The sequence below is a fragment of the Rhododendron vialii genome, chromosome 5a (genome assembly GCF_030253575.1).
Source record: "Rhododendron vialii isolate Sample 1 chromosome 5a, ASM3025357v1".
In the NCBI taxonomy this organism is placed as follows: domain Eukaryota; kingdom Viridiplantae; phylum Streptophyta; class Magnoliopsida; order Ericales; family Ericaceae; genus Rhododendron; species Rhododendron vialii.
The window spans coordinates 30,782,045-30,805,769 of record NC_080561.1 but is presented as its reverse complement, the minus strand read 5'-3'; the positions used below and the strand labels follow the sequence as shown (position 1 = coordinate 30,805,769).

At 38.4% G+C, this 23,725-nt stretch overlaps 1 protein-coding gene and 1 long non-coding RNA gene across 2 annotated transcripts; one reads left to right on the top strand and one right to left on the bottom strand.

The window, feature by feature from the left end:
- Window positions 1-4,034: 4,034 nt before the first annotated feature.
- On the bottom strand, window positions 4,035-5,577 carry LOC131325236 (uncharacterized). The gene is made up of 2 exons (XR_009199614.1): window positions 5,520-5,577; window positions 4,035-4,722 (listed from the first exon to the last, which is right to left on the bottom strand). It is a non-coding gene; the product is annotated as an uncharacterized LOC131325236 (long non-coding RNA).
- Window positions 5,578-18,330: 12,753 nt separating this feature from the next.
- Window positions 18,331-23,287, top strand: LOC131325235 (uncharacterized). The gene is made up of 3 exons (XM_058357373.1): window positions 18,331-18,836; window positions 18,917-19,607; window positions 21,867-23,287. The coding sequence occupies exons 1-3, from the start codon at window positions 18,490-18,492 to the stop codon at window positions 22,977-22,979; spliced, it is 2,151 nt and encodes a 716-aa protein (XP_058213356.1). The 5' UTR covers window positions 18,331-18,489; the 3' UTR covers window positions 22,980-23,287.
- The last annotated feature ends 438 nt before the right edge of the window (window positions 23,288-23,725 follow it).

Sequence of the window (23,725 nt, the reverse complement as noted above, 5' to 3'; positions counted from 1 at the left end):
AGTTCTAAAAAAAAAAGAGGGAGAGAGAGAGAGAGAGAGAGAGAGAGAGAGAGAGAGAGAGAGAGAGAAGGGGAAAGGTAAAATTTGAAAGTAACAAAAAAGATGGTGGTTAAGGTTATTTTTGTAAATAGTAAAAAACAGAGTTAAAGTAATTTTTGATAAATAGTAAGAAAAAAAAAGAACTTTATTGCATATTTATTTACCAATAAAAAAAGAAAGAGTTAAAAGTAATTTTTTAATGTAAAAAGTAAAAAAAAAAAAGTTAACGCCTTCCGTTAGCTCCATCCATTACAAACTAACGGAATTGGACGGCGGGAGTCTAATTGTTTACGGAATGCTAAGTTTAGGTGTTTTTTTGTTAATAGTGAAAGTTCAGGTGTTTTTTTGCGAGTTGTCAGAAAGTTCAGGTGTTTTTTTGTTAATAGTGAAAGTTCAGGTGTTTTTTTGCGAATTGTCAAAAAGTTCAGGGATTTTTTTGAAATTTTCCCTATTATTAATGTCATACTTATAATAGAATAAGGGTACAGAAATCGCAAAAGCTATTTTTTTTACCATGGACTAATACTTGTTAAGAACACAACCCACTTTAGAAAAATTCAGATTTTTTCATTTCTCTTCCCTTTAAGAAAAATGAAGACATCAATCCCACCAAAGCCACCCATCATGAAATGAACTCAGAACATTACCAGCTTGCTCTTCAAGAGCTCCAGCAACTTCAGTCAGAAGGTTTGATCGAGCCCACAACCTCTCAGTGGGCATGTGAAGCATTTTATGTAAACAAAAGAACCGAGCAGATAAGAGGAAAGCTTCGTCTGGTTATCAACTACCAGCCTCTTAATCATTTTCTACAGGATAACAAATTCCCTCTTCCTCAGAGAAGTGTTCTTTTTGCAAACTTGCCTAAAACTCAAATTTTCTCTAAGTTTGACTTGACAGCAGGTTTCTAGCAGCTGGGCATCCATCTAGATGATCGTCCCAAAACAGATTTTTGCATTCCAGATCACCACTTCCAGTGGTCAGTCATGCCTTTTGGATTGAAAATAGCTCCATCTTTATTTCGAAAGGCCATGATTCGGGTATTTGCTCCTATACTATCCTCAGCCCTCGTCTACATTGATGATATCCTACTCTTTTCCCCAAATATTGAGTCTCATGCTGTATTACTATAAGCCTTCCATTCTCTGGTCCAAACCCATGATATCATGCTCTCAGAGAAAAAGATGTTTCTTGCCCAATCAAAAATTGATTTTTTAGAGATGCATATCTCTAAAGGTCAATATACCCTCCAACCTCATATAGCCTCCCAACTAAACCATTTTCTAGATGAAAATCTCACAGTCAAGCAAGTTCAACAGTTCCTTGGAATTGTTAACTATATGGCTGATTTCATTCCCAACCTTGCCCAATACCGAACTCCTCTCTCAGCTCTACTAAAGAAAATCCCCCCTCCTTGGTCAGCCCTTTATACCAAAGCTGTAAAAGACCTCAAAGCCATATCCAAAACTCTTCATCCATTAACTATACCTTCAGATGGGAAAAGAGTTCTACAGACAGATGCCTTTGATCTTTATTGAAGAGCAGTTCTTTTGGAAGAAATTCCAGAACAAAAACGCAGAATTTGTGGATACAAAAGTGGTGGATTTTCTCCAGCGGAACATCATTACCACTCTACCTACAAAGAAATTCTGGCAATCAAAAGGAGCATTGAGAAGTTTGAATTTCATCTAATTGGTCATCATTTCTTAATTGAGACCGATATGATGAGTTTCCCCAGCACGCTCAAGTTCAAACAAAAGCACTTTCCAAAGGCACAGTTACTTAGATGGGCAAATTGGTTTTCCAATTGGAGTTTTGATGCTGTCCACATAAAAGGAAAAACGAATGTCCTTCCTAATTTTCTATCAAGGCTCAAAATTGAAATCAACCAGTTTTCAAAAACAAAATCACATTCCTTTGTTCCTGGTTATTTTCCAATGATTTCCTGTTTCCACCCAGCTAATTTTCCTGTCCACCTCCAGTGTCATATTTTAGAGTTAACCCTTCTTTCTAGGTGTGTTCAAATGTGCCAAAACCTTCAACATCTCTGTATTTTCAAATATGGTCTTGATGAAGGTCCCATAAAAGGTCTACCTTTCCATCCTGTCTATCCCTTTCTCACCTAATTTGAAGTGTCTTACCACAATGTTTTGTATTTTAAAAAAGAAGTATATCTCCTCTTATGGTATTTAGTCGATGTGTATACTATAAGTGTCTGTTTTAATAAATCAGCAGTATTAGTCTATCTGGCTCATGCGGCGTTCAATCAAGTTCAACCTTCACAAGATTTCTTTTTGAAATTTCTCCTGCTCTTTGGAAATATACCCTACTGGCAACAGAAAATTAGACAAATCCCCAACAGTGCAGGCGGAGATCTCCAATTTGCTTTTTGGACAAGTCGTAACAACAGGAGTCATCCCAATCCAGATGGTTCTATTACATGGAGAAAGGAGTATCACACCATATTCCTCTCTGCATATCAAGAGTCTCAGAGCACCCAGGATTACAGTGGAAATTATCTTGTCATGACTTAAACATTGTGTTCACTCAATGGATTGACACCTGCAGAAGTTCCTTCATCTTTTCTCCATTATGAATCTGCAAATTGAAAATTCAATGATACTTATCCGGAAGAATGGCGCCAAAATATCCGTTATCTTTTGGAACAGTATTACTTGACTGACAGAACTGAAGACTATTTTGGAAGCAATGGTTCAGATAATCCAAAGTGAAAACCATGTGCACATGCCACCTGTTTCTCTTTCCTTTTCCAGACGGTGGTGAAATTATTAGTGTTTACTATTGGGCACTGCTGCTGTATTATATGATTAATGTTTTCTGTAAAAATAGTACGTATAGGTTTGTTCAATAGTAATAGACTATGCTAAAAGTCTATGCTATAATAGTTTTGTCAGATAATTGGTGTAGTAATGCTTGGCACCAATTATATATAGTACTATTCCTTGATGTCATGAATGATGCACATGGTTGTACTATTGTTGCCTCCTTACGCCTATAAAAAGAGAGCATCACCTCTGTAAAAATCAAGTTAATGAAAGCCAGTGTTTTCCTAATATATCATGTGTCTTATATTCACTCTTTTTTATCCTAACCTATTTTGTGTTTGTACCCACTTTGTGTCTGTGCTGAGAATACTGCTGAGCTTGAAGTGAATGAAGCTGATTTTTTAGATGTTTCATTTCAACATCCTTTTGGTAAAAAGCTGTTGAAAATGCTTGGTTTGCATATGCCATCTGGAGAAGTTCCTGGTGAACATTTTGAATTTTCTGCTGCAAATTTTTGATAAAAAGTTCCAAAGTTGATAACTTCTTATAAACAACATTCTCCAAATTTTGCTGAGAGTTAGCAATTCTCTAAAGAATTTTGTTTTGAGCTAGAGAATTTGCTGAATGCCAGTTTATTGCTTCCTTCTTGCTGTTGACACTGCTTTTGTGCTACCATCGGGGAGAATGGTAGTAGGGTCTAGAATTTTATGACGGTGGGTTGTTCTTTCTTGAGAACTATGAAATTCCAGAGGAGGGAAATCTGCTTCAGTCCAAGAAGGAGATGAGGTGAACATAAAATATCCACTTGGTTGACTCGAAGAGCCATCATCAGATGGAGGTTAAGGAGGATGTGGAGATTTACAAGAAGTGGGAGGTGACGAAGGACATATGGGACATGGATCTTTTTAGTCGATGTGTATATCTTCTCTTATGGTATTTAGTCGATGTGTATACTATAAGTGTCTGTTTTAATAAATCAGCAGTATTAGCCTATCTGGCCCATGCGGCGTTCAATCAAGTTCAACCTCCAGAAGATTTCTTTTTGAAATTTCTCCTGCTCTTTGGAAATATACCCTACTGGCATGTCACGACCCTGACCTGCCCCTTGAGGTCTTAATCATGACAAATGCCAGTGATTTCTCACTAAGGCCAAATCACAAATCAAATATCACCTAAACAAGCGACAATCAAAATGGGCTAAACATAACAACGGAAGCAAAAGTCAACTTTTATTGATAACAAATCAAAGTCTTACATAGGTTTTACAAACCAAAAGTAAACCTATCAGAGATGTGCTTACTTACAAACTACAAACTCAAAAGCTAACAAACCATGTACAAAGTTAAGTGTCCACAAGCACAATTTCCTCTATACAAGTTTCCAAAAAGAAATACGACACACTCCAAAAGTAAAACATCACGCCACCCTACACATTGCTTCCTGAAAGGTGGAAAAGAAAATACATAAGCCAAAGCTCGTGTGAATGATTAATACATAACTCACATGCCTTCCATGGACAATGCAAAATAATTTGATAGAATTTCAAAATAAGAACTCAAATCCATAGGCCAAATATAATGCACATTCCGCTATTCAAAATTCAAAGCTACCAGGCGTCCCTGGTAGTGGATAAGCCAGACGTCTACGCATTATCCCAAAACACACACCAACCTCAAACACCCTTGTTAGTCATTAAGCCGTCCCCTAGCAAGACCGGACGTTGGGAATGCCATTAAATAGATTCGTAAATATTTCACAAATAGATCCACCTTCCATTGGTATCCATGGAGTACACAATTTATAAAACTTGTTCAAATAAGTTCGATAAGGAAAACAAGTTCAAAACCATGTGTTTAGGTATTAAATCACTCACCTCGTATCCACGTGTCACCCGAACCTCCTAAAATAATTAGGCAATAACAACATGATTAGAAGATGCTAAACAAACCTATTTTTATGAACATAAGGTCCTAAGGTAGACATATGAAGTTAGATAGCTAGCCTCAAGAAAATAGTCACAGAATCTGCAGTTCTATCCACTTTAACGCAAAAACTGACTTTGCACAAGAATAACTAAGACACAATATTCATGCATTTTTTTAGGTCTATGAGTCTAGTTTCAAAATCAGAAATCGGATCGAAATTTCATTGCCCGAGCTGAAAAATATGACTGTTTCCGTAAAATGCGACGATGCTGTCAGCACTGCAGATACCAGAACAGCAGGTCGGATAACGATTTTTAACTCCTTCCACATTTTGAGTTAGGTTCTGAAAATTTTACACAATAAAGAAGACACATACAGGCATTTACAGTAAAAATATCAAAAAATATCAAGGTCCGGACGTTAGTGAGAAAAATCCCTCAAGAACATGGCAGATTCGATTCTGCTGAAGCTCTAAATTGCCTACCCACAATCTGGACGAATTTCTGAAGTAAAACCCTAAAATTCACATCAAAACTCATACAGAAACTTCACAAAACATCAATAAACTTGAACACACTCATAGGCTACCTCAAATATACCAAATTCATGAATTACACAACTTCAAACATGTCAATTTCTAGAAATTTAAAGGAGGTTCATGGGTTTTCAACACAAACTTCAATCTCTACCCTAAACCCACTTAGATTCAGCACTTCTAGCAAAAATTGAACATCAAGAACAAGAAATCTTACTCCTCTGGGCATGAACTTACCAAATTAGGCTTCAATCCAAGTCTAAGAAGAAATCTCCAATTTTTCTTTTTTTCTTTCCCCAAGAAAAATTATCATGTGTAGGTGAGACCTATAACCACCTATGTTCCATTTTCTAATAACTAGCAAAAGAAAGCCAAAATCACATAATTAACATCAAGTTCAACACATACTTAAATTCTAAACACAATTAAAAGTCGGGGTATTACATGGCAACAGAAAATTAGACAAATCCCCAACAGTGCAGACGGAGATCTCCAATTTGCTTTTTGGACAAGTCGCAACAATAAGAGTCATCCCAATCCAGATGGTTCTATTACATGGAGAAAGGAGTATCACACCATATTCCTCTCTGCATATCAAGAGTCTCAGAGCACCCAGGACTACAGTGGAAATTATCTTGTCATGACTCAAACACTGTGTTCACTCAATGGTTGACACCCGTAGAAGTTCCCTCATCTTTCCTCCATTATGAATCTGCAAATTGGAAATTTAATGATACTTATCCGGAAGAATGGCGCCAAAATATCCATTATCTTTTGGAACAGTATTACTTGACTGACAGAACTGAAGACTATTCTGGAAGCAGTGGTTCAGATAATCCAGAGTGAAAACCATGTGCTCATGCCACCTGTTTCTCTTTCCTTTTCCGGACGATGGTGAAATTATTAGTGTTTACTATTGGGTACTGCTGCTGTATTATATGATTAATGTTTTCTGTAAAAATAGTACGTATAGGTTTGTTCAATAGTAATAGACTATGCTAAAAGTCTATGCTGTAATAGTTTTGTCAGATAATTGATGTAGTAATGTTTGGCACCAATCATATATAGTACTATTCCCTGATGTCATGAATGATGCATATGGTTGTACTATTGTTGTCTCCTTATGCCTATAAAAGGAGAGCATCACTTCTGTAAAAATCAAGTTAATGAAAGCCAGTGTTTTCCTAATATATCACGTGTCTTATATTCACTCTTTTTTATCCTAACCTACTTTGTGTTTGTACCCACTTTGTGTCTGTGCTGAGAATACTGCTGAGCTTGAAGTGAATAAAGCTGATTTTTTAGATGCTTCATTTCAGCATCCTTTTGGTAAAAAGCTGTTGAAAATGCTTGGTTTGCATATGCCATCTGGAGAAGTTCCTAGTGAACATTTTGAATTTTCTACTGCAAATCTCTAATAAGAAGTTTCAAAGTTGATAACTTCTTATGAACAACATTCTCCAAATTCTGCTGAGAGTTAGCAATTCTCTGAAGAATTTTGTTTTGAGCTAGAGAATTTGTTGATTGCCAGTTTATTGCTGCTTCTGCTGTTGACACTGCTTTTGTACTACCATCGGGGAGAATGGTAGTAGGGTCTAGAATTTTATGACGGTGGGTTGTTCTTTCTTGAGAACTATGAAATTCCAGAGGAGGGAAATCTGCTTCAGTCCAAGAAGGAGATCAGGTGAACATAAAACATCCACTTGGTTGACTCGAAGAGCCATCATCAGATGGAGGTTGAGGAGGAGGTGGAGATTTACAAGAAGTGGGAGGTGACGAAGGACATATGGGACATGGATTTTTTTCTTCAAAGTCCTCATCATCTTCTAGAAGACTATCTTCTAGACACTCATCACAGTCACAAGCATCAAAGTAACAATGACCTGTTTCTGGATTTTTGAAATAGAAGACTGGAAGACCACTGGGTTGAAAATATTTAATTGGAAGGCCAGGTCGAGAACCATCTACAAACATATCAATTCTCGAGGGAAAAATAACAGGATGGGTGGAGAATGAGGCAGAGACTTATTTTGGGAATGAAATCTCTACTGTACCATCAAGTTTTGGGATGAAAGTTGGATTTGAAGATTGGACAGATATGGGCTTTTGTTGGTTCTTCTGATAAGCTGTGACCCAAGACTCTGGGAGAAGTTTGAGAAGTTCAGGTCGGGAAATCTGTCGTGGAACATGGACACATGAAGCTTGGTGAGGTGCGTTGACAGTTAGGAAAAGAGCTTCATCTGTGGAGGACGGTAAGGACATGTCAAAGGTATGGTTTTGAAGGCGATAGGCCATTTGATAGTGAAGGGTTGCTGCATATGTGGTGAAAATTGGGGAGGCACCACCAATTTGAACTTGGACCTTCAAGGCGGATAGCAGATGAGGATCTGCTAATGGCATATTGAAATTGGGGAAAAACGTAAAGATTACAGTTCCAGCATTTAACGTGGTTTGGACAGTAGCAATACATGCGTGCTGATACTGTAGAAACCTGGTGTCTACCAGAGCAAGTCTGGAAGTCACATGTAAGCCTTTTCTGCCATGGAAAGTGACAGTAAGTCTGATTGCCCCAAAGTGGAGATGGATAAATCCTTGTTGTTGCCAAAGGCAAGGCAAATCAATTGAGATTTCCAATGGTAACAGTTGTTTAGCTTCTGTAGCTGCTATAAAGCATTGATCAAACTTAGAGGCTTGAACATACTCTTTTACGGAAGTTGGGCGTTTTGTGCAGAAGAGTTGGGTGACAGTCTTTTTTACAGAGGTTTGGGGTCTGACAAAAACACTATATGGGTTTAGAAAAGGAAGATCAGTAAGAGGAACCTTACTATCACCAGGAAGGTATTCAAACTCATACAAGTACTCAAGATTAGAAGAAGAGATGGAGGAATTTCTACTAATGGACGATCTTGAAGGAACTAAGGATGACGTAGCAGAGGAATAGATAGAAAAAAGATGATTCATTTCTTAAAGTAAAAATCTGGGTTCTTTTTTTCCTCATACAACAAATCTTTTCTTTTATAGTGTAAAATCTTTAAACTAATTTTGATTAATAAAATTCTGTATACTAGGGTAGATAAACCGAGACACACCACTCAAAAGCCAAAAGTCTCAAGGTACTTTTACCCACTGATATAAAATTCTTTAATCAAAATAGTTAATGAAGTTTCTGATGTGGAGGATCCTTAAAAGGCAACCACAGAGCATACGTTTCAATTTTTTCTTTTAGAAAAGATTTGAAATAGTTTTGGAAAAGAAGTTCCCAAAAGGGGGTTTAAGCTAGAGTGGAAGACATGGCTCTGATACCAAGTTTACAGACACGAAGTGGGTACAAACACAAAGTAAGTTAGGATCAAAGAAAGTGAATATAAGACACATAATATATTAGGAAAACACTGGCTTTCATTAACTTGATTTTTACAGAGGTGATACTCTCCTTTTATAGGCGTAAGAAGGCAACAATAGTACAACCATATGACATCAGGGAATAGTACTATATATAATTGGTGCCAAACATTACTACACCAATTATCTGACAAAACTATTACAGCATAGACTTTTAGCCTAGTCTATTACTATTGAAGAAACCTATACGTACTATTTTTACAGAAAACATTAATCATATAATACAGCAACAGTATCCAATAGCAAACAACAATAATTTATGAAAAATAATTTTTCAATTTTTTTTGTATCGTTTAAAAGATCTTAATGAAATCTATCAAACAAAATCCATAGTGGTAGAAAAATTATTTGCGTAAATACATGATTTTTGATCTTGAAATTTTCTTCTCTTTCTTAAAGTTCCTTCTCTTAGAGCATCTCCAATCCATCCAAAATAGGGGATGGATGTAACACATTGAGGGGAGATTTTGTAATTTATTCCATTTTTTCTTCACTTTTTGTACTTTTTGGGAGAATCTTTGAGGGACCCATCGTCCTTTTTAGAGTTTTGGAGGAATTTTGTACTCCAAATTTACTTTTGATCCTCCATTTTTAGAGGATCAAATTTACTTTTACAGGACCAAACTCTAAAAAGGACGGTGGGTCCCTCAAAAATTCTCCCAAAAATTACAAAAAGTGAAGAAAAAAGAGAATAAATTATAAAATCTCCCCTCAATGTGTCACATTCATCCTCTATTTTGGAGAAATAGAGGTGGATTGGAGATGCTCTTAAAAAGTGGAACGGCCAAAAATTCACCAAAACTTTCCAACATACTCCTCCCCTCTTAAAACCCCTAAAAATTACACTTTAAAACAAAAATTAATTTTTTTTAATTGAAACTGAAAACTCTCTCCCTCCCTTCTCTCTATCTCCATCACCACTATCGCACCACCGAAGCACCAGTACTCTCTCCCTTCTTCGAAGTATGTCGAGAACTCTATCACTCTCTTTCTCTTTTATGTTTCACACACGCTCTCTCTGTGTCTCACCACTGCCGCGCCATTGAACCATCACCGCCGCACCATGCATTCAAAATTTTTTCCCAATAATAGGTTTAAGATGGTTGTGAAATCATTTGAAATAGTTTTGTGAGTACTATAATTGAGTTGAGAGTGATAACGCAAACCCAAAAAATACCCAAAACATAACTATCAAAAATCGATAAAACAACTAAGTTGACGATGAACGTATTTCGGACTGTAAACGCTGAAATAATTAACCTTTTTGTTTTTGAACGGCAAAAAATAAATTTCATTAATCTTTCAAATTGTTACAAAGACTAATAGGACAAAGAGAAGGGCATCATATTCCTAACAAAGCTAAGATTAATTCTTTGCCCAATCTAAAACTCAATTCGTCGATTGGCAAGAAACCAATCAAAGACATCCAAACTAAAATAATTAATCTTGAGCGACATTTAAATACCATAACGTAACTATCATAAATTTATACGGGGATAACATCCCGAAATTGTAAACCATCTACGGGAATTACAATTTGTAATTATCAAGCTGAAATGGACTTTAGATGTCGAAATAAATTACGTTCAGATTTTCATAAAAAAATTAGAATGGAAATAAAATATTGTATTTGTAAATTTCGGTTGACAAAAACCAAAAAGGTACAAATATTTGGATTTTTAAATGTCGAATTACCGAAACAATTTTTTTGTTGAATTGTGTTTAAGGAGAGTAATTCCCGTAGTTGGTGGCACTTTTCAGAAACCAAAAACCGAAATAGTTGACTGTTTTCGATTTTCAAATGTCGAAGTAGTGTCAAATATTTCCATTCCAACTTTTGTTGCATTTTATAAATACTAACTTTGTATTTTTGACACATACATGCAAGTTATTATGCGTCCACCACTTAGAGGTTGGGGATCAGGGCGGCGCCGAATTGCAGCCACAGGAAGAGGCTGGCCCCTCCACTGAAGTCATCCTTGAGGACGTACCTAAGGTTGAGGCTTCGTCTTTGCCTCAGGATGAGGCTGCACCTTTGCCTCAGGGTGGTCCAGATCGAGGACCTCACTTTGCTAAAGAATTAGGTAAGTGGCAAGTTATGGAAGCCAGGTCCAAGGACCGGGATAGCAAATCAGGGTTGCTTCTGTTGTGCTACCTAAATAATTACTCGTTTTGCAATGCCGTAAGACTTTCTGCTGTTGGAGAAAATATATGCGATAGGAATTTTCTGGTAGAATAACAATTCTAAATAATATTCATCGATCAAATTTATAGAAGTAAATAAATAGAGAAAGGAATAGAATAGCCTGTGGGGTAGTCGAGGCACGTGATAGCGCTCTCCTAAGAAACGATATATCCCCTTTTGCACAGGGTTGAATGGTACTCCTTCCCCAAGATACATCGACCTTCAAGTTTTCTTTTGTGCAGTGAATTGAACTCACGAACCAATAGTTTCCCGATTCTTGAAAGAAAGCAACCAATAGAGTTTTTGAAATAGCAAAAGCTTTTATCTTCTAAGATAGATTACTGCTTGAAAGGACAGAAGGTAAAAGCATTTTTCTGTGCTAGTAAAACCAAGACTGAGAAAGGAAGTAGTATTCTAGTGTATTAGTATATCTCAAGCTACATAGGCATACGGGTATATATAGAAAATACGGTAACGATACTCCTCTATTTTTTAGGAGAAATATTAGGAGAAGAGGAGACCAAGTCTACAGTGGCTTCAACCACCCTTAATAATCTCTAACATGTTTCAAGTCGTTAGGTTTTTGGTTTTGAGCTTCTTGATGTTGGGCTTGATGTTGGGCTAGTTGTTTGGGCTTTCTGTGCTTTTATTGTAATAATCTGGGTGTGTAAACCTTTGGGTGTGATCTTAACTGTTGTATTTGGGCTTATAAGCCGTGTTTGGGCTTTGCCCTTTAAGTGTATTTCCAACTTTAGGTTGGATCCCTCCTCCCCTTTTCCCAGTAATAAAATATATTTTGCCGATAAAAAAAAATTTAAATATATTAGAGTAAAATTTTAAATTAGACCAACAATCCCCCACATAATTTAAAATTTTACAAGAGTGCTTTTACTGTGCAATAGGCATAGGTGTCTTCCGGACTTGAACCTATGCTTAGTGTTAGCAAGTTTCAGCTTGAAGAACCGTAGTGAACAAAGTCTTGAACTAGGTCCTTGAAATCAAACTTACGCATACCACACACACAGTACGGGAAACAATTATGGTTCTGGAACAATTTGGCGTGATTGACGGTCATGCGCACATATCTTATTTCATGAGTGTCTTTAGAGAGTAGCCTAATTTCTCACAGCAGCGACCCCACTGCCACACTCGTATAGGTGTATCCTCCAAGGGTGATTTGTGACCAACACCCTGTAGAAATCCTACCTTGGACACATTCAGAGCTAAGCTCTTCCTATCATCACATAACATGAGCACTATCACCATAGGAATAGGACCAGGGAATTCCCCTCTAATATTTTTAGTGTTCTTCCTAGTCACCATTCATCTTCATTGTTACCTATTGAATCTGATTCATGGGATCTCCAATCACAAAGGTTAGGTGTCCGCCGAGGTGACTAACTCAGAGGCTTCAGTCCTATTCCCCTCGATGATTTAAGAACTAGCCTGCGCACTAATTCTATAATAAGACTTATAAGAATTAGCCTACACGCTAATCTTTTTGTCTCTTTGGGCTGACCAGGCCCCCACATTTTAGAAGTTTATAAGAGCTCCATTATTGCTTCACATCAAGCTCACCAACATTCGCAGCCTGAAAAATATTTAAATACCAATCTCCAAAACAAAATTAGTATACTCAAATATCATTTTCAAATTTACATCTCCTCTTAATCTTTGCAGAAAATAAAACCTTCACATATCTTTTCTCGAGACATAAGAAAAGAACATGCATGTTTGTGCATATCTGCCCCCACAATTACAAGCATCCATCCAAAATGATTTTGAGCACCCTAATATTGACAAATCAAATTTCTTTAGCATAACAATGTAGTTATATAGCTTTTCTTCTTCTTTTTTTTTTTTAGAGGACTAAGTGTATTAGTCAGAACACTTAGTAAAAAATTCACTGCCAATAGCACAACATCATAGATGACAATTAAGCTAAATAATGCTAATGACAACAAAAATTGCCCCCACATTTTATGGTACTTAATCCTATTATTCACATCATCAAATAAAATAACAGAACAGAAATTTCAAGTCTAATCCTCATTATCATGTGTACATCTCAAAGCATGCATAAGAAATTCAGTCGCTGCAAACATGAATTTAGGAAAAACTACGCTTTGAATTTTGAATGCCACATCTAAAAACTGGGAAGAAGCTCTCTCTAGCTTTTAGTTACAGATTAGACTTTTTCTATATCCATGGAAGGGTATTTGCGCGCCGTTAACAATACTGAATGTGTCCTATGCAAAGTTCCAATTGCGTAGTGTAACACTTGTATTGTTTTTGAAAAAGCTTAATACTCCAAAACTAATGAACACACCAAAATCTATCTTGCATTTAAGACTCTAATATCCACAGAGGATTTATGCAATGACCACCATCTCAATGCACACATGAAGATATACTGACGAAATATATGCAAGATATATGTTCATGCCTTACATAAATGCAAGCCTAACAAGTTTTGAACTAGTCACTACAGTGACTACAAAAAAGTGGTAAGACGATTTACTCTCCGATTAAAGAGTACAAATAAATTAAGATTAAGAAACATATCATGCCGACTCCAAACTAGGCAAGTACATTTTTTAAAACGAAGAATGTTATATGAAATTTATTTCACTAGAAGTCACACAACAATTCCATGGGACAAGAACAATGTCAAGATAACTAGGCAAACTACAAAGCCAAATCTAGTGTCAAGCACGGAGTTACACAAACATCCATATTACACATTATGCACAACTGTGTAGGGGGCCGAAATATCCGAAGGTTCATAGGGTTCACAAGGTCCAATGGGAGGAACAGATTCACACGCTATTTGACCCATCGACCAGTTGTCTCTGTTCATAAAGATGAGCTTAGGCGTGATGTGTCATTATTCTTCCGAAGGATAGAAGGATCCTCGGGTGCTTCGCCGAACGATGTACGTCTATCCGAACGCACATGTATTTGAGTTCGCTCGGTGATATTATCTTACGCTCGGGACGTCCTCTCGTTCGGCCCAAATGTTCTTCGGAAAGAACACCAAATGCTCGGAGATTCTTCGATCATCAGAAGTGAGCCCCACCGAGTACATTTGTTTATGGAACCTTCCAGAAATATCTTTTGATAAGCAAGCTATCCTTTCTGATATTCGAAGTGACATCTCTGAGCGATGTGACCTTTCTGACATCGACCCATGTGATTCTGTAAGATCTGGGAAGCGGCGCTCATTAAATGGCCCTGCTGCAGGACGCCATCCGAGCATTACACGACACGTGGAAAGTAGAGCCGACTTGCTCAGCACTCTATCCCTTCGCCTATAAATAGAAGAGTACAGTCATTAAGAAAGGGATCTGGACTTCTCAACCACAACACTCCTTCTTCTTTACTAGCATATTTCTTACTAAACTTCTTCTTCTTTCTCAGGGATTTGGACTTCTCAACCACAACACTCCTTCTTCTTTACTAGCATATTTCTTACTAAACTTCTTCTTCTTTCTCCACCTACTGACTAGTTCGTCGGAGCTTCTTCCCGGAGGAACATTCCCCTCCGGTTCTGCAGGTACCCCAAGTTCAACGCCGTCTCCCACGGTCCAGCAGATAGAGAACACAACACAAGAAAGATCACGAAGAAATCCACCCCACAAACTGCACCGGATGAAGTGCATCAATAGTAATATCACATGACCTCCCATCAATTGCAAACATATAGAGCATCTAATCCATTCATTCTCTACCGTTTATGCACCCTAGACAGTGTGTATCGTCTATTTTTCCAATCTTCATTTTATTGCAAAAAATAACAATCTCAACGACCACCCAAGTTAGAACTTATTCTACGGAAAATCCTAATAATTATCGTTCCTTAGATTGTTGGAGAAAATATATGCGATAGGAATTTTCTAGTAGAATAACAATTCTAAATACTATTCATCGATCAAATTTACAGAATCAAATAAATAGAGAAAGGAATAGAATAGCCTGTGGAGGCACCACGTGATAGCGCTCTCCTAAGGAACGATATACCTCCTCTTGCACAGAGTTGAATGGTACTCTTTTCCCAAGATACATCGACCTTCAAGTTTTCTTCTGTGCAGTGAATTGAACTCACGAACCAATAGTTTCCCGACACTTGAAAGAAAGCAACCAATAGAGTTTTTGAAATAGCAAAAGCTTTTATCTTCTAAAATAGATTACCGCTTGAAAGGACATAAGGTAAAAGCATTTTTCTGTGCTAGTAAAACCAAGACGGAGAAAGGAAGTAGTATTTAAGTGTATTAGTATATCTCAAGCTACATAGGCATACGAGTATATATAGAAAATACGTAACGATACTCCTCTATTTTTTAGGAGAAATATTAGGAGAAGAGGAGACCAAGTCTACAGTGGCTTCAACCACCCTTAATAATCTCTAACAACATTTTCCCTTAGAAACCCACGTGATATGATCACACGTATATGAAATTTAATATACCAAAATCTAATTTAAATATATTAGAGTAAAATTTTAAATTAGACCAACATCTGCTCCCATCGAAAAGTGGCATCCGGAGACAAATACCTTCCACTTCGGCTTCAGGAGTATGGGGTTAACACTTGATGTAGATCAGCTGCTTGGGATCCCTATTAGTGGGTTGCCTATGTTCATGGAGGACGAGAGGGACCTGGAGGCTCTTTTTAATCTTTTAATGGGTATGTTGCTTGGTGAATCGGAGGAGGTAGTGATCGTTGCACTTAATAAAGGGAATTCATTTAAGTTTAGTTGTTTGAGAATGAATTTTAGTCAGGTAAATGAGACAGATACCACCGAAGAGAGGGTTGACCGTTGTGTTCGGACATACTTGCTTTATGTTCTTGGGTGCACGGTTGAATACAGGGGGTGAATTCCACTTATCATATCTAAATTCATGGCAAGCTTCAGTAACCACCAGATTCGCTATGCTCTGGAAGTTTTTCTTTGTACTAATTAAATTCACAAGCTTCTAACGAATATGACCCAATTTTATCCTTAGAGATCGATCATCCCTAAGGCTCTCTTTGTGATTTTAAATTTTGAGTGGAAAATAAAAAAAGAGATGGAAGGGTATTCAATGGTAACTAAAAGTTTTCTATATTTGCTCATCCTTTTTCTTTTCCTTCCACTGTTCAACCACCCTATAAAATTTATTCTGCATGTGTTAGATCATTGGGTGAGTCCCTATATATTTATGTTCTCGTATGATAAGGAACTCCTGATCCCATCTTCAAGGGTACCGGGGCGAAAACCCCGAATAAGTACTTGTTATATTATTGACTCTATCGTCATTTCATCTTATGCATTTTGGTCATTGCCATTGTTTCATATTATTTCTTTGGTTCGTGAATGATTAGAAGGTTTTACCACTCTACACTCCGTAGTATTTCTGTTTTTCAGTTTTCATGCCAAAACTTGCATTTTCGTCACCATACCTCCATTTTGTGATTAACATTAAGTAATGAATTCTCATAATGAGAGATACAGCAAAGATATTTACCTCTCTAAAAATTGAAATCATAGTTTCGTCCCTACTTATATGTAATGACTAAAATGAGAATCTCCTTTTTTCTCTCTTACCCCGCAAATTTTTCCCCGCTACCATCATTATTGTATTTTATTTTTTGGTGATCTTTTTTCTTCTTTTTTTATAAGGTATTCTTTCGGTCAAAACAAAATTGTTCAGATGGGTAGACATCTACTTTGCTCGTGGCCCTTGGGTAGTGTTTGTTTTGTGGAGTGATTTATGGAAGAAATGGAATGGTAATTTACATAAATTGATGAACGATGATTTCATTGACAACGTATTTAATCAATTGGTTGAGGAGGCTAAAGTCCCATTCTTTACCATTCAGTAGTAAAGTCAGCCACCTTAAGGTTGTCCTATGGCAAATTGAAGTGACACTGTCACCTAAAGATTAGTGCCACATCTTCTTCTTCTTCTTTTTTTTCCGACAATTAGGAATGTTCGGGTCAGCTTTTATGCACATCAACTAATCTCCTCCCCGATCTGGTTAAATGCAGATCATCCACGACGAAACTAGAAAAATCTCAACAAAAAAATTTTGCGGATCGACCTCAACAATTGAACCTAGATCAATTGTGTGAGGAGCACTAACTTAGGGCTTAGTGCCACACCACCAGCCATGGCAAAAGGAAATATCATTACCGTATGCTTTCACGAATCACGAGTTATGTCTCTAGCTTGACAATACGACGTCAAATGTGGGAAGCTTTCCAGTTGTTGGGCCGGCCATGGTTGGGCCAATATTTTTTATAAGGAGCTGGATCATAGGGGTATGAGCATAAACAAATTCAGCCCAAAAAGAATTAAAGTAGAGGGAAAATGAAGGTCCATAATGTATTTTGATAATTAATACTCGTTAAGGACAAGTTAAGAACATTTGTTAATGTTGAAAATGTCCTTAGTGATTATTAATTATCAAAACACGTTATTGGCCGTCATTTTTCCTTAAAGTAGAAGGTCCAAGCCTATACCGCTATCCAAGCCTAGCTTGGCCTAGTAGAGTCGGGCGGGCGGCACAGCACAGCACACGTGTGTGGAAAATGGGCCGAAATCCACTTTGTCCATGCCCTCTCCGCCTACAAAACTTGTCCCAAGAACCCAACCCATTTAGGCCATATCTGAAGTATAAACACCGCACACAATTGTGTGTGATGAATGGGCCGGGATGGGCTTGATTTTAAAAGAGAAAGTTCAAGCCCATCTATTCATTGAGCAGGCTTAAAAAGACAACTACACCCAACCCAACAAATAAATCCATTCTATAGTATTCAATCTTGAACCATTTAAAAAACGGGCTGGACTGTGCGGGCCAGGAATTTTTTCTTTTTTGGTGTGCAATAACTTTAGCCATCACGAAAAATAAAATGTAACAACGGTCAAGGACGTGCTTTGATAATTAATATTCGCGCATTTTCAGCATTAACAAATGTTCTCAACATGTCCTTGGCGGGTATCAAAACACGATCTGAGCCGTCATTTTCCCTATTATCACTTCTTCTTTTTTGACCCGGTGAGTTTCTCCTAAGCTTTTTGTCTGTTATTTTTTTTACTTTCGTAATAATTCATTTTATTTTTTCATCATAATTTTTGAGATCATTCAAACTCCGTTCCATCAAATTTTTTATTTCTCAAGTACTTATTATTTGTTTTTCGAGACAGATTATTCTCTCATAAAATATCATGTTTAATTCAAAAAATAAGCGTTTATTTTAGTTAACGAAACAAGGTATGATTAATCTCAATGAGAGAAATCAAAAAACGTGAATCGATGTTTGGCATTATTCTTTGGTGAACTTTTTTTTTTCCATTACTTTTGGTTCCAATATTAATTTTTACAGTACTCCTGTCGAAATGAACAATTAATTTAAACATTAATATGTAATTTAACTTTTAAAAGAAAGGGGCCTCAAATACAAAAAGGGACGAGCCATCTTCCACACCAGTTGCGTGCTCACTGTGTCGCGACCCGGTGTGCCTTCTTCCATCCAAGCCGAGCCGACGATACACAGAGACAGAGAGCCCTAGTGTTTTTTTAAAAACAAAATGGACGAATTGCAGAGACCACTGTAATCACGTTACCATTTTCATGGACAAACCAAACGAAACGGCAGAGAACATCACAGAACCAGACGGCTCGGCGCCGTGGGGGACGTGGAAGGAGCTCCTCCTGTCCTGCGCCGTACACCGCCACGGCACCGACAACTGGGACTCCGTCGCCGTCGAGATACAGAAGCGGAGCTCCACCCCTTCCTCCCTCCTCCACCTCACCCCCTCCCACTGCAAGCAAAAATACCGCGACCTCAAACAACGCTACAGCCCCCCAGACGACGACGCCGTTAAGGCCGCCGACGCCGTCCCTTGGCTCGACGAGTTGAGGAAACTCCGCGTCGCCGAGCTCAGGCGCGAAGTCGAACGCTACGATGCCTCCATCGTGTAATGAACAGAACAAATCTACTAGTTTATTCTAGATCTGAAGGTTTGGAGTGGATGTGTTGATTTGATTGTTTGTTCAGGTCGTTGCAACTGACGGTGAAGAGGTTGAAAGAGGAGCGAGAAGAAGAGGACGAGAAATCGAAAGGCGGAGAGAAGTCGGATCCGGAGAAGACTGTAGAGAGAGAAAGAGAAGATGAACACGGAAAAGTCTCGCCGGAATCGGTGGCCGGTGGACCGGTCTCCGGCGGAGATGACGGGTCCGTGAACGAGTCGAATTCGACGGATCCAAACAAGACGGGGAAAGACGGTGGTGGTGCAGAACCGGAACCGGTTCGAACCGGAGAAGGTGAACCGGATGGTGGAGCTGGTTTGGCGAAGCCGGTGGGGGAGAACTCGTGTAACGGGAGTTCTAACAGTATAGAGAAACAGGAGGAGGAACAGGTGAGGGAATCGGTGAAGGATGAACCGGATGGAGGACGGGGTGACTCGGCCGAGTTGGGGGAATCGGTGGCCGAGTCGAATGGCGCCGCGGCGGCGAAGGAGTTTAGTAGCGACGTGCAGAGTTCAGCGAGCAAATCGAGGAAGGAGGAGGAGTTGGGCGATGATAAGGTGCGGTCAGGTTGTGTTAGCGGTGGTGATGAACCCGAGGACGTGGATCAATCGCGCACCGTCGAACGAGCTTCTGTAGAATCGCGTTCGTTGGTGGAGTTCCTCGAGATTGTTTACTCTCACAAGCTCGGCTCGGTCTTTGAGCGGCGGCTCGAGCGGCAGGTATGCAGAAGAAATTATTTTATTATTCAAAAAAAAATTTCTGACCTGGTTTTTGTTTAGGTCGCAGGTTTAAAATGTGCATCTACCCCCGTGGAGCAAATTCCTAATGGTATTGGTATTTTAGTTAGGCATTCACTAGTGGATTTTTTTCAAAATAGCAACACCATTATAAATTGTCTCGATTAATTTTTTTTTTTTATAGATATTTTAGTTAGGTTGTGGGTACTTTAGGAGAAACTGTTTTGTATAACCGGTATATAAACCATTTGGTATCCCCTTCACAAAAAATCTGACACTTGGCAAAGTGTAATTTTAAGGCCTTCAACTGTAATTTCCACACAATTTACTCCTCTTCCCGCACAAACCACTCATTTTCCTACACAAACTACTCCTCTGTACATCTCTGCTAACATCTTTACTTTCTTCTCATCCATTATTTTTCATCTCCGGATCCACATAAAAAAAAAAAAAAAATCAGTTTACCAACGGGTAACAGCACATTTCAATGGTTTATTTTTTTAAATACTCATTTAATCTATTATCTTTGGCACACGGAGTTTCAAAATCTCAACATTTTAATAGGAGTTTATCGATGCTATGTAGGCTTCTTCTTCAAATCCGAAGTTTAATTCTCCCCGTTTCAGCTTTATGAGATTGCTAGTTGAGGAAGATGCAATACCATAGTTGAGTCAAGAATTAGTGCTAATGGGTGTGAAAATGCTACCACCGCAAAAATGAAACAAGCAAGATATCTACGGAATGTCTTTTTTTTGCAAGAAACGATATAGTGGTTGTAGTTTTTGTTTAATCTTTGGCTATTGTAGTTTTTGTTTAATCTTTGTGCTTTCAACTGGAATTTTACTAGTGTTAAATTTTACTGCGGACCTTTTATTTTTTTGGAATGGTTTAAGTCCTCATAATTTATAATTTATACTTTACCAAATTACAATTAAAAAAATAAACCCTTCAAACCTGTTTGGGGGGGGGGGGGTGTTTGCTTTTTGTGGCATTTGTGCGGAAACCAAAAACAGATGTTTTAGCGCGCCAATATGAATTGGGGAGGATGGGAAAAAATAATTACAGTTGAAGTCCTTAAAATTACACTTTGCCAAGTGTCAATTTTTTTTGTGAAGGGGGGATACCAAATGGTTTATATACCGGTTATACCAAAAAGTTTCTCGTATTTTAGTTATGGTATTTGAGCGAACAATCTCGAGGAATTCACCAACGAACCGCGAGTTGCTCCACATATAGTGCTGTGGGAACCTCGGCCCGCATGTTGTTGTCTGCTTATGAGTTGATTTTTTTATAACCACGTCTCTTGCCTAGTTTATGCGCACCTCAACTAATTTTGGAGATCATAAACCCGTTGTTCGCCAGCGGGGTGCTTTTGAGTTGATTATATGCTCTAGAATAGAACCTAGTAAATTGTCATTGAATTATTATGTTTGCTGCCAGTACCATCGAAAGACTACTTTATGGGGCAAAACAGTTGTCCCTGCTGTTTGGTGTTTGTTTTTCTTAATGAAATCTTGCCAAAGAAAAAAACAAGAAACAGTTGGATTTTCTTTTATCTGCTCTTTTGGTGGCAATTCTTTATTCTCTGCTCTAGACCTTTCTCTGTGTAAACTGTAAAGGTTTTCAATCGACTTTATGGTTTTTCATTTTTGTATTTCTAATATTTGTTGGGTGTTTATCATTCACAAAGTTGTCCGCTTTCCAATAGAATGAAGCTTTGGTACTACCCAGATAATGACCCGTCCTATGACGTGTCTTGGTAGGTCATGCATGTTGTATATGGGAAAGAATTCACCACGTATGGATACTCCGGAACAGTCATTTAATGTCTCCAAATATGTGTGCTGAAAATCTTGGTTCTCGTATTCCATTTGGTACACACATTTTGGTGTTGGTAACTATGTTTGTGTATTTGCTAGGATAGTGGAGTTTGTGTTTTCTATGCTGTATGGAATTGTGTTTCAAACGTCACGGGCAATTTTCCTTAACTGTAACTGTTTGTATTCAAGAGCGTGGGACTCTGGTCCATTTTTAGGAGCAAGGCAACCCGATTTGGTTGCCTTTTGGCGAGGTCTTTGGACTTTCGGTGTCTGCATGTTTGGTTTGTTCCCAATTGTTGGCCTATTTACAAATCTTAATCCAAATCACTCAACATGGTGTCACCAGAATATATTTGATGTGATTTATGGTGGTTTTACTTGAAGCATAAATCACTTTGATGAATTGCTCTCAACCTTGCAGGAAACCCCAGAGTACAAGGACTTGATTCGGCAACATGTGGATCTCGAAAGTATTCAAACAAGGCTCAAAGAAGGATGGTACTCAAGTTTCAATAGCAAGTTCTTTCGCGATCTGCTGCTTCTCTTCAACAACGCCATCCTCTTCTTCAGCAAAGAGTCTAGGGAATCTGCAGCTGCCATCGAGCTTCGGCAGCTTGTTTCCAAAGAGATGACCCAAACAAATCTGAAGTTCGATTCTTCAGCCGAAGAACAAACTCCTACTCCATCCCAACTAGTCCTTTCCTCAAAACCGGAGCCCGAACCATCATCTGATTCTTTGCTACCAAAACCAAAAATGATATCAGGCCCAATGATAGTTTGCCGCAAGCGCAGCTCAATTGCTGCAAAAGCACTGATTGGATCATCCAATTCTGGAGGAGCCGATAGAAAGAGGGAGCCAAAAGCCGTAGAAAAACCAATTCTGGATTGGAAGCAACCTAACAAGAAATCATCGGAAAATAATGCTGAAGAAAATAATCGGGTTACAAAGAAGAGGAAAAGTGACAGATTTGCTTCAGCTACTTCAAGAAGCTCGAAGAAGAATGGCAAGAATCGAGCCAGTCCAAACCCTAGCAAGAATTCAGAACCCCTTCCCAGTGAACACTCAGAGCCTAGAAGTGAGAAAAACGCTGCTGCCCCAACCACTGTATCAGGTGGTGCGAAGAAGAGAAGTGCAGCTAATTTCTTGAGCAGAATGAAGCGAAGCTCGACCACCACACATAATAACGGCTCGACATTGCTAGGTACACTGAACAGCTCAGGAATTAGTTCCGGCATGAATACCAGAGGAGGGGGTGGTGAGCAGAAGAGAAGTGGCGGCAATGGCAAGGGTGGCGATGGGAAGAAAGAACAGGTGGTGACTTCGAGGAGGGGTTCAGGAGCGGGGAGACAAGCGAAGGAGAAGGAGAAGGAGCAAGGGAGCCCCGCAAATAGAAACGTCGGGCGGCCCAAAAGAGCGGCGGCACCACCACCTTCTACGCCTGCGGCAGTATCTGGCAAACGGAGTAGGGAAGGAGGAGGTGGTGATAAAGAGGCTGGGGCTTCAAGACAGCCAAAGAAAAGATCAAGGAGGTGAAAGATGGGTGTTATTTGTGTGTACATTATTTGCAGGGAGTTGAAGGTCTTTAGAAGCAACTGATTTCTTTTCTTTTCTTTGTTCTTTTCATTTTGCCTTTTTAAAAAAAAAATGTATTTGTAGTATTTAATCACACGTTGCTGTGTCCATAATGTATTTTTGTGATCTATTTGTAGTGCCAATGAAAGGAAAAAAGAGAGACTTTGGAAGGATTTGGTTTCTCTATGTCTGAAACAAGTGTATGAATCCGTCGATCCGAGACTGTTTGGGAGTCACTTTTCTTTTGGATAATAGATTCTGGATTCTAATGTGTGTATTATGTATGGAATGTGGAAGTAGTAGGACTGTGGAAAATGTTTAGATTATTTATGCTGAATTTTTTTTGGGAGCAGAGTAGTGTTAAAATCAAAATACAGATAAAGAAGAGGGGGTATGATATGCTTTTGACCATGTTATTACCCTTATAAGAATGCTGCTGAAAGCTCAGCTTGTTAAGGCTCGAGCTCGGCAAAAGCTCAGCTCGGCTCGTTTACGGCACTAATTGTGATATATGGACAATCTAATTGCTTGATGAAAGAAAGAAGCTGCTATGTTGGAGAAGGATAACCGTTGTAAAATCAAATAACTGTTCATAGATTTTGTTGGTACAAGAGTACGGAGTTTCAACCTTTCACGGAGTTAATGATGTGTTTGGTTCCAACATCAACTTTTGTACACGATATCGAGAATTGTACCGAATGTTTCGA

Bases quoted from the DNA above. Each gene is read 5' to 3' on its own strand.
- LOC131325235 (XM_058357373.1), top strand. From the start codon at position 18,490: ATGGACAAACCAAACGAAACGGCAGAGAACATCACAGAACCAGACGGC. The intron at 18,837-18,916 runs GTAATGAACAGA...TTGTTTGTTCAG, and splicing joins CGCTACGATGCCTCCATCGT to GTCGTTGCAACTGACGGTGA. The intron at 19,608-21,866 runs GTATGCAGAAGA...TCAACCTTGCAG, and splicing joins AGCGGCGGCTCGAGCGGCAG to GAAACCCCAGAGTACAAGGA.